Source organism: Trichosurus vulpecula, chromosome 8 (assembly GCF_011100635.1).
Source record: "Trichosurus vulpecula isolate mTriVul1 chromosome 8, mTriVul1.pri, whole genome shotgun sequence".
NCBI lineage: Eukaryota > Metazoa > Chordata > Mammalia > Diprotodontia > Phalangeridae > Trichosurus > Trichosurus vulpecula.
In genome coordinates, this window is record NC_050580.1 from 180064952 (window position 1) to 180079638 (window position 14687).

Consider the following 14687-nt stretch of genomic DNA (forward strand, 5'->3'; position numbering starts at 1 on the left):
AACAACCAGCTAGTTGCACAAAATTAGTTCCTAATGTCTGTTGATTTGAATTGTCTTCCTCAAATGCTTTCAATTCAGTTCCCTATATATAGTAGGATCTTAGTAAATGTATATTAAATTGAGATAAACTTGGATTGTTGAGTTTATGGCTAAAGGGGAGGACCTAAATGAGGGGTGTCCTTGATTCAGCTGCTCCCTTCCGAACAACAGCTTGCCCCAGACATGGGATCCTGTCTCAAGGGAACAGTTGTCTTTTCCTTCAAGGTGAGGACCCCAGTTTCTGGGAACCATCTCAAATCTCTAGTGGAAATTTCCTGCTCATCCCTTCCCTCTTGCCTAGGCCCCTTATCAGGTTCTCCCTGAGTCATTCTGACCCAGAGACGAATTTAGATGTTGGAACTCCCAGGTCACCTCTCCCTCCCTGGTTCCCCTTCCCCCCTCCCCAACTATGACTATTGTAGACCAGTGAGTACTTTCCAGCCTAATTCAAGATTGAGGCCCCCCAACATGATAGCAGTTAGATTAGTAAATGGGTTGGGAAAATACATAATGATTTTTAAAACTTTTATGGTTTCAGTAATACCTTAGAAATGAATTTGTATTTTATTAATTACAACAGAATCTTCAGTCAAGGGAAGGTACATTTGCTCATTTATGGATGCAGGCACTCTCTGCTATTAAAACTTTAAGCTTACTGGTTATGCACTACTACTTTAAATCTTTGGACCTGGAGAGCAGGTCCAAGTACCTATTGATAGGTACTTTCCCTAATTCTGAGGAAAGGTTTATATTCCCTTCCCCTTCTACATAATAAGTACTGATTTCAAGCAACTTCCTGCTATTCCTAAAGAAGACCCCTCTCTTTTAATTCCCTCCAAATCAGCATGGAGGAGGTCTACAACAAAATTCTTTGCCACCCACCTTCATGTCCACAGCTATAGTTGTAGACCCAGCTGCCTTCGCTCTAGGACTAAAATCGGGTTAAACCCTGGGTTTGGAGGGGAGAGGGGACTGGGCTGGGGGCCAGGCTGCCTGAGTTCTGTGCCCAGCTCCTGAGGGATAATGATGAACAGAGTTGGGGGAAGGGTGTTAGAAAAGAAGTTGTGGGGTGTTAGGAGAACTGGGTGTGTGTGTCTGATGCCTCTAGGGATGGGGGGGGACGGGAAGTGGGGGCTTTGAAGTGATTCTGGCCTGATCCCTCTCTCAGAGCCTTCTCCTGCTCAGCCCCTCCTTCCGTCCTGAAGCCCCTGCCAAGTGGGGATGAAAGGGGCATTGATGTTTCTTGGGGGAGTTGGAAGAGGGGGAGGCGGTAGTTCCCAGGCTTGGGGAGGGTGAGTTTGGGGGTCTGGGGAAGGGAAGGGGGTTGGTCTGTGCAGGCGTTACAGTTGGCAGCTTTAGTTCTATTGGCCATTGTTTCCAACTGGCCCAGAGCCGGGGCCCCCTAAATGGTGTCTCGGAAACCAGGCTGCATGGAGGTGGGGGGTGGGCTAGGCTGGGTTGGAGAGTCCTAAGGGGAGCCTGTGGGTTGGCAGGAGATGGGTAGGCGCAGTCAAGCCCGGACTGCCTCATGCCCTGGGCAACCCCCACCCTGCCCCAACCATAAGTGACCTACACTGAGAGAGGGGCGGGCATGAGGTAACGCAGGTTCTTCAGGGATGCCCAGAAAGACAGGCAGGCGGGCAATGCAAGAGATACAGACTCAGGGTCGGGAAGGGTTTGCCCTTTCTGGGGCAGTGTTGGGCCGCGTGGGTCTCTCATTTTCTGGGCCGGGCAAGGAGGGGTTAGCTCAGTCCGCAGCGGGGTCTCTTGGGCCCCAGCCCGGGACACTGTGTACTCCCCCCAGTCCCCACCCACGGGGTTAACCCCGCCCCCCAGCCTGTTTACCCAGGAGTCAGAGCCCCTGGGGGTCCCCAGCTTTCCCTTTCCCCCGCCCCCCTCGGGGCCGTGACCCTGGAGTCCGCGTTGGCCAGTCCCCGTCCCCCCCCCCACCCCTTCTTCGTTCTCTCTGTTCCCCCCCCCCGGCCCCTGCTCTATTTATAGCGGCTGTCGGTGCTCCCCGCCCCCCCCTCCCGGGTTTGTTTTCCAACTCCTAGCTCCGGAGCAGAGTAGGCAACCGCGGGACACAGAGAACAGAGGTACCAGGACCCCCAGGCGCCCCGGGGCCGGACCTCCCGAGGCTACCCGAGGCCCCTGACCCCGGGCCTCCCTTCCCTTCGTCTAATGCCGATCCCCTCCTCTTCAGCTCTGGATCCCCCTCCCCATCCTCCCTTGCTAGCCTCCCTGCGGACCCTGGCGGCTTTGGGGGAAAACCCTGGAGTATTGGGGCTGGGGGCAGGGTCCTGCGAAGGCCCCTCCCGGGAGAGACACGGGATGACCGCGGGAGGGGGCGGCCGGGGAGAGGACTTAGGAGTCAGGAGTTGGATCCGGAGAACCTGGGAGGGTGGGGACGAAGAGCAGGTGTCAGGAGACAGGGTGGGGGCATCTTCCCCCCAAAGACTTCCGTGGGGGGCATCACCTCCTGGGACTTAGAGAACGACGCCTCCCTTCCCTGTTCTTTCTAGATTTTTGTCGGGTGGTGGAGGGAGATTGAAAGGGAGCTCCCGCCGACCCGGCAGTACTGTCCCCTTCCCGCAGCCCCAGACCCTCACTCTGGCCCCTCCCCGGTGAGGGGGGCGCCGGACCTGGGGCAGGGTCAAGAGGGAAGGGCGTGTTTATTGGGGGGCTGGGGAGCGGGCGGATCCCGGAGAGGCTGGGGGAGCAGTCCAGCCCCGAGCGTTTGTTGGGCGGGTCTATGGGGGCGGGGAGTTGGGGCGGGCCCGAGAGTCAAAGACGAGTGAAGGTGGAAGCGGCCGCGGCGACCACGGCAGCAGGTAGGGGGAGGGGCGGGCGGATCCGTCTCGGGAGTTGGTGACATCCGTGTGGCCGGAGAGAGAGAGAGGGAGTGAGCGCTCGGACCCAGCGGGTTCCAAGCGAAGGTGACAGTTCGGGGGAGCGGGGCCTGCGAGCCGGGAGGGAGTGGGTGCTGAGCTGGGGTGTAGCTGGTGTGGAGTACAAAGCCGGCCCTGTCCGTGCCGTGCAGTGGGGCGTGTGTGAGCCTGGCTGCTGGGGAGCCACGAGTAGGTGTCTTCGCCCACGCGGATGGGCAGCGTGTCCAGGCACGCGGGAACGGGTCTCAGGTGCTAAGCTGAGGCTGGCCCCGGAGGGTGATGGGAAGCAGGAGGAGCCACTTCACAGACCCCAGGACGGAGTGCGGGTCCTAAGAGGGCCAGTGTGGGAGGAATCCCCGGCACCCCCACTCTATTCAAATCTCTTCCTCCCAGGGCTAACATAAATTTAAGGTTTCCAGGATGGGCTTCGGGAGTGTATTTTTTGAGCTATGTGTACTCGATCCTATTCCCACTCGTAGGATTTTAGACTTGGAATGGAGCAACCATCTATTCGAGACCAGTCCTCTTAGGCAGGACAGTGGGGAATGATTTACCCAGGGTCTCGTAGCTAATAAGTAGCCCTTATGAATCCGGTCCAATATTTCGTGCCTGGCACCTAGTAGGTGTTTAATAAGTGCTCTTGCAAGATGCCCTTGTGCCTCCTGCCCTCAAGACCTTGGATTGGTATGATACCCTCTGCTCACACCTCCATTCTCTTATCCAGTTCTTTAAAAAGAAATGCAGAAAAACCCAAACCAACCAAAAAAAACCATTGCAGTCAGAACTCCTGAGAAGAAAGACTGTCTTTGGTTTTGAGATTACATTAATTGCGTGGGGATACATAACCTTATTGGCACCCTAGGGGGTATTGGAGAAGGCTGGGATTAGTTGAGGCTTTCCCCCCAGAAATGCCAAGGTCTTGCCCCTGGGGTCACTCACCTCTTTGTGTCTCTTCAGACCCCTGGACTGAGAAGAGTGAGAACTGGTCACCTTTAACCTCACTGCATCCAACCAATAAGAATCCAGTAAGTGACCCCACCCACTGACCTGTCTGTAGCTGTCCCCTACTCTGTATTTGTCTTTCTCTCTCTCTCTTTTTTTTTTAGCTGTCTACAATCCACTTAGAAGCTGAATTCAAACAAATTTATTATTCAGGGCCCATTGGTAAAGGGGAGAGAGGGAAGGTGATAAGTAGAGTTCTATATGTCTCCCCAAAATTCAACCTCCTCCCCCTTTCTGGCTGCTTTTGTTCTGGCCACTTAGGTCCCTTTTCCCCTGCCACTGACCTTGGGGGGCTGGGAGCTGAAGGTCACAATCAGTTATGGACTCTCCTTCCTTGTGTCTTGGATCTAGACCTTTGGACTACTTAGCTCCTTGGGCCCATCAGTCCCACTCCCCTGCAGCCGGGGGCAGCCTCTGATCCAGGGTGGAGGAGGGAGGGGGTGGACCCTAAATATAGGCCCAGGAAACATGAGCTGTCCCACTGCCCCTCCCTGGGTATTTCTGTCCTGGACAGAGGGGAGGAAAAAAGAAGGCTTGGTGGTAGTAGTGTAGCATATCCGGAGTCCTTACCCATCCACCCAGATTTCCTACCTTGTATGCCTGTGAGAAAATGTCAAATGTGGCCAGGATTGTGTGCCTGTCATATTAATGGATTTCATCTTCACATGTTCCAAGTCCCTTTGCATTGTCCCATTTTCTGAGAGGATGGTTTTGAAGGGGATGTCATGGCCAGATATTTTGGGACAGACTAAGATAGGGGGAAAAAGCAGTGTCTGAAGGGAAGAGTTAAGTTCTCTACTCACTGCCTCTCATTTTCTCCCCTCCCCCACCCCATAACCTTCTCAGGCCACCATGGCGGAGTTACAGGAGGTGCATATTACTGAGGAGAAGCCACTGTTACCAGGACAGACTCCTGAAGCTGCTAAGGTTGCTGGATACCCTCTGATCCCTAAATTCCAGGCATCAAGACCCTCCCTTGATTTATATACTACTTTCCCAGACTCCCTGACCTTAAAACTAACTCCTGCCCCTATGTTCTCCTGTTCTCCATCCCTGTTTCTCTCCTCCCATACATCACCACTTGGAGTCTAGTCCCCATCCCTGTGCTGGAAGCCATCTGCCCGTGCCCTTAACGCCATCCCCCCACACTAACCTTCATTCTCTCTGTCTGTCTCTGTCAATTCTTTTTTTATCTCTTTTTGTTTTTTGAGTCGGTCTTTGTCCATCCTCATCCATGTCTGTCTTTCTGTCTGTGTCTCTTGCCATGCATATCTCTGTCTGTGTCTCTGTGTATCTCTCCAGGAGGCTGAGTTAGCTGCCCGAATTCTCTTGGACCAAGGACAGGTAACAACCTGGGGTAGACCCAGGGTGGGAAGGGTAGGGATCCATTCCCCCCCACTTCCTAATTAGAGAGAAGCTTCCATTGGCTGGTCAGTCCTGATTTCTTTCCTTCCTTTCCCTCCCCTTTTCTATTTTTCTTTCTATCACACTAGATACCATTTTCTCCCTATACTTTTGTCATCACTTAGTTTCTTGGAGCTCACTGGCTCTCTTCATCCTTCCCTCAATCTGATTCATCCTCATACATATCTTCCACATTACTAAATCCTCCACCTTAGCTTTCTGTGATCTTATTATCTTACTGTGTTCTGATCCCACTTCTTTCACTCTTGCTCTTCTTCCTTGTACCCCAACCCTGATCTGACCCTTTCCCCTTGCCCTCTGCCCTCTTAATCTAACCCCAGACTTGACTCTGATCTCTTTTCCTCACAGACTCATTCTGTAGAGACCCCCTATGGTTCCGTCACTTTCACTGTCTATGGCACCCCCAAACCCAAGCGTCCAGCGATCTTCACCTACCATGATGTAGGACTCAACTGTAAGCAGTTACTCTAGAATTATTCATTTATCCCCACCCTCAACCCTACTTTCTCCGTTTTAATAGGACTGTGTCCGATGCTAACATTTTCAGTCTAAGCCTTTCTCTCCACTCCCAACACACTTCCTTTGGAACCCCTTCTTCCATGTAGGGGAGAGGTGAGGGGAACAGGTAGCCCAGGATGAAGGGGTGGGAATGAACAAACATGGAGACGTTGGGACTATTAAGGAGATCTCCCCAAGTCTCACTCTTTCCAGGGAACATGGAAGGGGTCTGGCTCAGGGGATTTTGTCTCCCAGATTAACCCCTCTGTCTGGGTGGTTTTGGGGGAATCTCCTCAGATAAGACTTGCTTCAAGCCCCTGTTTGATTTCGGAGACATGCAGGAAATTATCAAGAACTTTGTTCGGGTTCACGTGGAGGCCCCTGGCATGGAGGAGGGGGCACCTGTGTTCCCTTTGGGGTAAGAACCCTTTCCGGTTATGACAACTAAATATCTTCTCATGAATGAATAGAGAAGGGCAGGAGGAGCCAATAGCTGGGAGAAGAGAAAGGGGAAGAAGAGATGGTCACTGGGGACAAGAGGTGGTGGGATACTAGGGGTTTCAGAACCCTTAATATTTCCATCTCCCTCAGGTACCAGTATCCATCTTTGGACCAGCTTGCAGACATGATCCCTACTATCCTGCAATATTTAAAGTGAGAGGCCTGGAGATTCTTCTCTTCCCCTACTAAAACAAGTATTCTCTCCCTTCTATCCCCAAATTATGATTTCTAGTCTTGGGCATTGTGTCCCTCCCACCCACATTCACACCTTACAGGTGGTTGTTGTGGGGGTTGGATGGAGATGGTTGGGGATTTAGACTGGGTCACAGAGGGTGAAACAGATACATGGGTCTGGTTGGATTGCCTAGGTTGGTGAGGAGGGGAGAAAGGAGAAAGGGAGGGTTTAATGTTTGTCTTGAGTTTCTGGGAATTTTCTTAGTACCGTTGACTCGCAGGCTGGGGAGGATCAGGAAGCTGGAGAGGAAAGGGGAAGGGGTGACATAAACCCTGAGGAACCAGACCAACCTGTCCTTTTCCCTTCTCTCTCTCTTCCTCCTCCCTCAGGAACAGGGAGACTTGTTCTTGGTATGCAAAGTTGCGTGTTCTGGATCCTGTTCTTAGCCCTCTTTGTGTTTTGTCACAGAATTGGCCAGCTTTGGTTTTCTCATTTCCCCCTTTCCCTTGACCAGTCATAGTATTCGTATCACCTTTTCATCTCAAGTCTGTGCTTCTTCCTTCTACACTCTTAGTATGCAGAGTAGGATCAGAAACAAAAATAGAATCAAGCTGGAAAAGCTCCTAGGAGAAGAATGGGGATAAGGTTGGTATATAGTGGGGCATAGTAAATTAGGGACCTTCTTATTGTGGTCACCCCCTTTTATTTTTGCAGGCTTGGACCCTCTGGTCAGTCATGTCCAGGTTTTCCTCTACTTGGTGCCTACTCTTGTTTTCATCTGCCCCCAAGGGGAGGACATCTCCTAGAGTGATTGTCCCTGTGGTCTTGGGGGAAAGAGGGAGGGAGGTCTGAGCAGTTGAACTGTTAACAAGTGAGAAGGCGAAAGACTGGTCATTATCGCATAGACCCATGTTGTGATCCGTGTCACCCTCTACTCGGATTAGATGGTCAGAGTTTGAGTGAGAAGTATCCAAAAGATACTTGACACGGTAAGGAAGGGCAGCCAAGGACCTGAGGTTGGAGGCAGCATGAAGAAAGACAAGTGGTAGGTAGGTGGTTCTGGGCCTGGAGTCAGGAAAACCTTTGTTCAAATCAAACCTGAGACACGTACTGGCTGTGTGATCCTGGGCAAGTCACTTAACCTCTCTGTCTGCCTCAGTTTCCTCATCTGTAAAATGGGGGGTAATAATAGTACCTCCTTCCCAGGTTGTTATGAGGATTGAATGAGGTAATATTTGTAAAGCACTTTAGTACAGTGCTTGGCATATAGAGAATACTATATCAGTACTGAGTTCTGTCACCCTGAAAGGAACCCCATATTGTTGGATTGGATTAAAATTTAGATGAGAGATAGCGATGATTTATAATAATCTTCTCTTCGCTCTTAAATAGTCTTTCTTGCCCTCCCTGTTATTTGCTTTCCAATCTACGCCCAGTTTCCTTTTCTCCATATGTCTGAATTTACCTCTTTCTTCTCTGGTTAAGGAGGCTTCTGAGATTACTAGAAGCTTCAGTTTTCCAAGATAACTAAGGTGGGGAGAGGACAGAGGGAAAATTTGTACTGAGAACAAAGTGCCTGGCTTCCTAGCCCTCTGGCTCTCTTTGCCCTCTCTTGAATTTTTGCCTTTGTTGGAAAGGGAGGTTTGGAACACCGCAGTTCCTTCTCCCTCACCTTCCCCCTGCCATTTTTCTTTCCCCTCACAGCTTCTCTACCATAATTGGAGTTGGGGTCGGAGCTGGAGCCTATATCCTGTCTCGATTTGCTGTAAGGAAAAGGGGAGGTGCCAAGATGAGGGAAAGACAGTTCAGGGGATTTAGGGGAGGGGGTCTGAATTGGGGAGTAGGGGAGATTCTGACTCTTTTTCTCCTTACTGTTCCTAAGCTTTTAAACCCAGACGCAGTGGAAGGCCTTGTTCTCATCAACATTGATTGCAATGCTAAGGGCTGGATGGACTGGGCTGCCCACAAGGTTTGGAGGGGTAACTGGGAGATGCTTGAGAGTAATGGCTGTATGGCTAGGGCAGAGGAGAAGGGAGAGGAGCAGAAGAGGAATGTAGGATATATCACATACAGCTGAATGTTCCCCCAAGCTGGGGAGCTCCCTTATTAGGCTCCAGCCCCAGGCTCTGTATCAGGAGTATGTCCAAAGTGAAAAAGGAAAGGGGAGTGGGGGAGAGAAATGGGAAACACTGACCCTACAAGGATGGGAAAGGGGGTTCTAGTGGGAATTCCCCCTTCCTTCTGTGCCATCTCTTACCTAGTCTTCTTCCTACAGCTGACTGGCCTCACCTCCTCAATCCCTGACATGATCCTTGGACACCTCTTCAGTCAGGTACTGGGGAGTCACGGCAGCTTAGGGGAGTGAAGGGAGTAACAAAGGGTTCTGGGGTGCTTAGGGCATCTCTCTCCCTAGATGAGACAAGACCAAAGGAAGAAGGGCAGGGTTGAGTGAGGGCTCCTGGGGCATCTGGTGGACTCAGGCTTCCCCTCCTAGCCAGAATCTTTTCTTCTTTTTCACCCACCCCCCCACCTCTTTTCCAGGAGGAGTTGTCTGGTCACTCAGAGCTGGTGCAACGGTATCGAGATATCATCATGCATGCTCCCAACGTAGAGAACATCGAGCTCTTCTGGAACAGCTACAACAAGTAACTGAGCAGAATGTGTGCGTGTGTGTGTGTTTGTGGGGCAGGATGAAGTAATAGAAGGAACAGAAGTGGGGAGATGGAGTAAATATTGCTGTCATTACAGCAAATGAGAAGGAAGCAAAGTCAAGGGGGTGGGGTGGGGCACACACATGGGAGATGGACATAAGGTAAACTGAAATAGGTATGTGATGGGAGGAGGTAGCCAGGATTCTGTGGTCTCTTCTTGTGACAGTAGATACACTTGGGATAGGCATGGGAAAATGGAAGGAATTCCTTGTCTTGGAGGTAGTACCCACCCTGTAGTCTCCTGTTGATCTTCCTCAGATCAGTAGGTTTCTGTTTTTCTAGCATTATCATACACACACACACACACACACATGTACGTGCGTACCACATACACATGCCACACACATACACACCCTCCCCCCACTCTGTCATATCGTCCCCTCCCCGCCAATACCACACATATACAACACACAGAGAATACACACCCATGCACACAAAGCCTCTTATTTCAGGGATCTGAGACACAAGTGACTAATCCCACCCCATTTCATTTTACCACCTACTCCATTCCCCATAATTCAGTCACAGAAATGACCTATGTTTGGTCCCTTGGGGGATGGTAGTCTTTCTCTGAGTGGGTTGGGGATCATGCCTCTAATCCCTACCTCCTTTTCTGCTTTCTCCTCTAGCCGCCGAGACCTGAACTTTGAGCGTAGGGGTGATGCAACTCTCAAGTAAGACCTTCTGGGATCCATGCTGTCTGATGTTCTTGTATTTTTCCTCAAGTACCCCTACCTCTTAGAAAATAGGAAACCTTATACCAAAGAGGTGGTGAAGGAGTGGTCTGGATTTCCTCAATTTTCACACATCTCCCAACTTGGCTTCAAAAACCACTTTTTTTTACTCCTAGGCTTTTCCCTTCCTGAAACTGGGAAGTGTAAGGGGTTGGGAAGTGGGGATCAGGGTTATATGGAGGATTGTCCCCAGTTAAAGTCACCTTCATATTAAACAACTGTTTAGCTGCTTTCTGTAAGGAGGCAGCCAAACCCACTCCTGTTTATCATTGTGCTTCTAGGTGCCCTGTGATGCTTGTGGTGGGAGACCAGGCACCCTATGAAGATGCTGTGGTCAGTGGGATGTTCTAGAATTGGGTCTTAGGGCAGTGGACTTGAAGGGGTTACCTAATCTCTAGTCTCAGGAGCATATCACAGCTTTGTTTTGAAAGGGAAAGAGGCAGGATCAAAATGGTAGAATGTAGAAGAGGAAGGAATGCTGGATTTGGGAGTAGGCGGATTGGGGCTCAAACCTCAGCTCTGTCATTTATGTGACCCCAGGCAAATGACTGTTCCTTTCTGGGTCTATAAAATAATGGGGTTGGATTCCAGTTCTTAATCTGTGATCTTATGGAACTTGAAGAGTTCAATCCTGGAGAGGGGAGACCGGGGGAAGGGAGGAGAAAAGGGATATGAGAATCAATAGGAAGAGGATGGGATTCTGGGCTCCTGGAGCGGGGCTTGGTGGGCTCTGTTTCAGGAGTTATGCAGTTAGGATTCTCAGAAGCTAGGGATCTTCCCTTATCTTGTCTCCTCCTCATCAGGTGGAATGTAATTCGAAGCTGGACCCAACCAAGACCTCTTTCCTCAAGGTCGGTCACCGCCCAGCTTTGACTGCCCTTCTCCTATCCATGACTCATAGCCCTGCTGTTTCTTAGTCCTTAGCTTCTCTTGCCTTAGCTTTCTTGGTCTCCTGGGCCTTGCCTAACTGAGGGGGTGAGGGGGAGGGACTGGGAAGGGGGGAGGTAAAGTCAGAAAGATTGACTAAAAGCAAAAGGAGGGGTTCTCTTTAAGAGTGCGGGTTTAAAAATAGGTTCTTGGTCCCATCCCATGACTTAGTTTGAATCATTTTGCTTTTGTGAATTTTTCTTCTAAATAGATGGCAGATTCTGGAGGTCAGCCCCAACTGACCCAGGTGAGTTCCCTGCTGCCTGTGCGATGGTGTGAAATGCTAATTCTACTGTGAACCCTTGTATGGCTCCTAGAGCCCCAGTCCACCCTTCCTCAGTCCCCAAAACCTTGACTGCCTCTTTGTACCATACCTTTACAGCCAGGCAAGCTGACGGAAGCCTTCAAATATTTTATTCAAGGCATGGGCTACAGTGAGTATGAAGGGTCATAGGGGTAGGAAAGGGAGATCAAGGTTTCTTTCTCTTGTGTTAAGAACTCTGGTTGAGGGTCCTCTTAAGAAGAGAAGAATGGGGGGAGAGGGGAGGGTTGGGCCTGGAGCTGGAGTAAGTTTGACCATATGTCTCTTTTCCTTGTCCTGTTTCCTGCCCCAAGTCTCCTTGACCTATTTTACTGTCATTAGCCCTTCATCCTTCTTCCTAGTATTCCCCAGTTCTTGCCTTTGCCTTCCTTATCAATGCTAACTCCTTTCTCCTGATAGTCCTACTTTTGGCTTATATTTTTCCTTTATCATTTAACCAATTGTTTATACCATCTGCCTCCCGTCTCCACAGTGGCATCTTCCTGTATGACCCGTTTATCCCGATCCCGAACTGCCTCCCTGACCAGTAGAGCTTCGATTGATAGCGGCCGTTCTCGAACCGCCTCTCAGAGCAGCGAGTCTGGGATTGTTCCTTCAGGGTCTCCAGGACATACTATGGAGGTCTCTTCTTGAGCATCCCTCCCTCCCCTTTTGAAGGACCTGGCCCTCACCACTCCCCAGCCCCCCAGCTCTAACCCGGGGCGGGGGAGGGTATATAAGGGTGATAGGCTGGAGAGAGAACAAGAGAGGTGGGACAGATTCTGCAGGGAGATGACTTTGACTTTTTGATTTCTACCCTAACCTTGACCTCTAACTTGCCCCCCCAAAACCCTGGGAGAGAGATCCCAATGTCTCTTAGGGACCCAGACCCTTGACTTTTCATTCCTGGATTGTCTCCTTATTTTGGAGGAAGACTTGAAGGGGACATGCTATTCCTTGAGCCAGGAACCTTCAAATGAGGGAAGAGGGGTTGCTGCATCCCAGCTCAGACTCTTTTTTTCTATCCCAGGATGCACTGTAATGAGGGCATCTGGGGAACACACTGGGGATGGAGTTGCTAATGCTGATTCTGGTTAATCCTTATTCCCTTAATGGGGTTGGGTGTGTGAGTGACAGTATGAGTGTTTAGGAAGCTAATTAGGTATTCAGGGTCAGTTGAAGGCCCTATGATTGCAATGGAGAGGTCCAGAGGATAGAGAAGAAATAGATGTGGGAGGTGGTGAGTGTGAGTGAATGTGTAGGCTGGAGCCGGGAGCAGGAGTAGGGAGGGGGCCGGGGCTGCTTGGCTGAACTAACTCTATAGTTGTCAGTTTTTATGAAGTGAGTTGGGGGGCCAGATCAGGGCTCTACTGTTTGAGACTTGGCATGAGGGATGGGCAGGATTGCCCAGGGAGCAGGATAAGTGTCTTGGGGGCTCTGACCACATTATAGTAAAGGGGAAGTTACTCCCTTGTGAGCCTCCTGTCCCCCACAATTCCCCTTGTAACAATAAATTGTGTAGACAAGACTGAGGACCAGTGTTAACTGTGTGTGTATAAAAGAAAGCACTGGGGAGATTGAGATTTTTTTTAAAAACTCCTTACACATGGGTAAAACACATAAAACAGATAACTTGTCAAAGTATGGCATGGCCTTCACCACTTAAGAGATGATGAGCTTCACAACAAATCATGGTGAATGGTAAAAGCCCTCTATCGACCACTCATCCAGATTTTCAGGCAGGGAAAGGGAGAAGCCACTTGAGAAAATGCCATAGGAATCCAGGGATGCTATCATTGCCATCTCTAAGAAGAAAGGTACGCTTGAACTATCAGTCACTGATCTCTCTACTTTGGAGTCCCCCACCCATTGGGGATTCGAAGTTATCTCTGGGCCTAGCCTATAGTGGCCTCTGAGCAGGTTTGGAGACTTGAGTTCTCAAAGACCAAGATTTGCCTCATGATGGTTACAGCAAGTTAAAGAACATATAGCATCCTGACCCACGGAAGCTGAGCCCAATTATTTAATTTAGACACTAGTGTTAGACTATTTTAAGTGGGCTTTTGAAAATTTAGAATTGAGAGGGCCACTGGAGTTAACTGATTCTTTGAGAAAATTTCTTTAAAGAATCATAAAGAATCTGCTATATGCAAGGCCACTGCGTTCTTGAAGGACAAGATGGGTAAGAATATTACCCACTTTATACTTTACCCACTATATATACTTTATACTGGCAGAGTAATCCTGACCAAAAAGGACCAGGGTCATGCCTGCATCAGGGAAACCAGGGGCAGGCAGGCATTTTCTCCAGCAATACTGAAATGAGAAGTGTTTATTGAATTTGGTTCTCTGAAAGGTATGCTGTCAAGTGATGCACTCACTCATGAGAGGGGAAAGTTGAATGCAACCCAGACTCTGAAAGACCATATTGGCCTTGATTCTTGAGCAGTTTCACCAAAACTTTACAAGGCATGCTTAACGTCAATGGAAAGACGGTAGTAACAGTGGGCCAATATCAACACTAAATCAGTGGTTCTCAAAAGGCATGTCATCAGCATGCCTAGTTTCCTAGGTGTGCCACAAGTGCTACACAACTCATATGTAACTCTGCATGTGTAAATCAGAATTGTTAAGATTTCAGCTGCAAGGGGGAGTCTCTTGACTCTCCTTTAGTGTTGCCAACTTAGACTTTGAGTGTGCTATCATTTCTCACAGCATAAAACAAAGAATAATATACTGTACAATGAACAACAGAAAGAAGCATGCCATTAAATCAATATTTGTTTTCTTCTAGAGTTTCAACTAGCAAGTTTGGCACTTGGGCAAGCAGCAAGGAGGGCCTCCTCAAAATCAACTTTATTATTTCATGATGTGAACATAATACAGGAAATAACAAACTTAGACAAGTGGGAGAAGGAATTTGTTACTGCAGAGGCCGGCATGCATATGTTAAATATTTGTGCCCTCGATTTTGGTGTCCTAGTTATGGTGCTGCTGGTCACACTAGCAGGTAGGGAGAACGGATACCTGGACAGTGGGCCATTGTTAAATGGAGGGCGATCTGGGAAGATTATAAGCAGGGCTGGCAAAATTCCTTAAAAGGCACAGCAGAGCTTTGTCCAATAATTAAGTAGAGCTATGTGAGAAAAATAAAAGCATCCTCAAATAGAGAAATGAGACATGAGGGTGGCTCTTTCCCTACAAGTGCTTTGGTGGGAACCTGAGGCAAAGCAGAGAGTTGTAAACGGTATCAGCTTATAGAAGCAGTTAGCTAGCTCTGCAAAGCAATGGAGGGCCTTCACCTCTGTGCAATTTGGGAGAGACATCTATTATTATTTCTAGTCTTCATCAATGAGGATGACAGTGTCTATCTGTGGGCCTTTTTTCCCTGTTAGTGGCCCAGGGAGATGTGATGGAGGGGAGTGTACCTCCATTAACGATCTCTTAGCACAAAGGATCCACATCTGTCTGGTCTGGCCTGGAGCC

The 14687-nt window shown here is 49.5% G+C and overlaps 1 protein-coding gene across 6 annotated transcripts; it reads left to right on the plus strand.

Moving 5' to 3' along the window:
- Window positions 1-1878: 1878 nt before the first annotated feature.
- NDRG2 (NDRG family member 2) lies at window positions 1879-12734 on the plus strand. Of its 6 annotated transcripts, none has more exons than XM_036734353.1 (17): window positions 1879-2135; window positions 3885-3952; window positions 4776-4856; window positions 5232-5273; window positions 5703-5808; window positions 6150-6270; window positions 6444-6506; window positions 8233-8293; window positions 8411-8497; window positions 8804-8860; window positions 9070-9173; window positions 9869-9913; window positions 10255-10306; window positions 10777-10824; window positions 11112-11147; window positions 11283-11334; window positions 11695-12734. In XM_036734353.1, the coding sequence occupies exons 3-17, from the start codon at window positions 4782-4784 to the stop codon at window positions 11853-11855; spliced, it is 1110 nt and encodes a 369-aa protein (XP_036590248.1). In that variant the 5' UTR covers window positions 1879-2135; window positions 3885-3952; window positions 4776-4781; the 3' UTR covers window positions 11856-12734. The 6 variants fall into 6 exon arrangements, with proteins under 6 accessions (XP_036590248.1, XP_036590251.1, XP_036590246.1 ...); XM_036734351.1 differs by lacking the exon at window positions 1879-2135 and adding an exon at window positions 2559-2870; XM_036734354.1 differs by lacking the exon at window positions 1879-2135 and adding an exon at window positions 2854-2975.
- Window positions 12735-14687: the final 1953 nt, after the last annotated feature.

Excerpts from the sequence above, each read along its gene's own strand:
- NDRG2 (XM_036734351.1), top strand. The coding sequence starts at position 2,792 with ATGGGGGCGGGGAGTTGGGGCGGGCCCGAGAGTCAAAGACGAGTGAAG. Across the intron at positions 8,498-8,803 it reads TGGACTGGGCTGCCCACAAG|CTGACTGGCCTCACCTCCTC; the intron begins GTTTGGAGGGGT and ends TTCTTCCTACAG. Across the intron at positions 10,307-10,776 it reads CACCCTATGAAGATGCTGTG|GTGGAATGTAATTCGAAGCT; the intron begins GTCAGTGGGATG and ends CCTCCTCATCAG.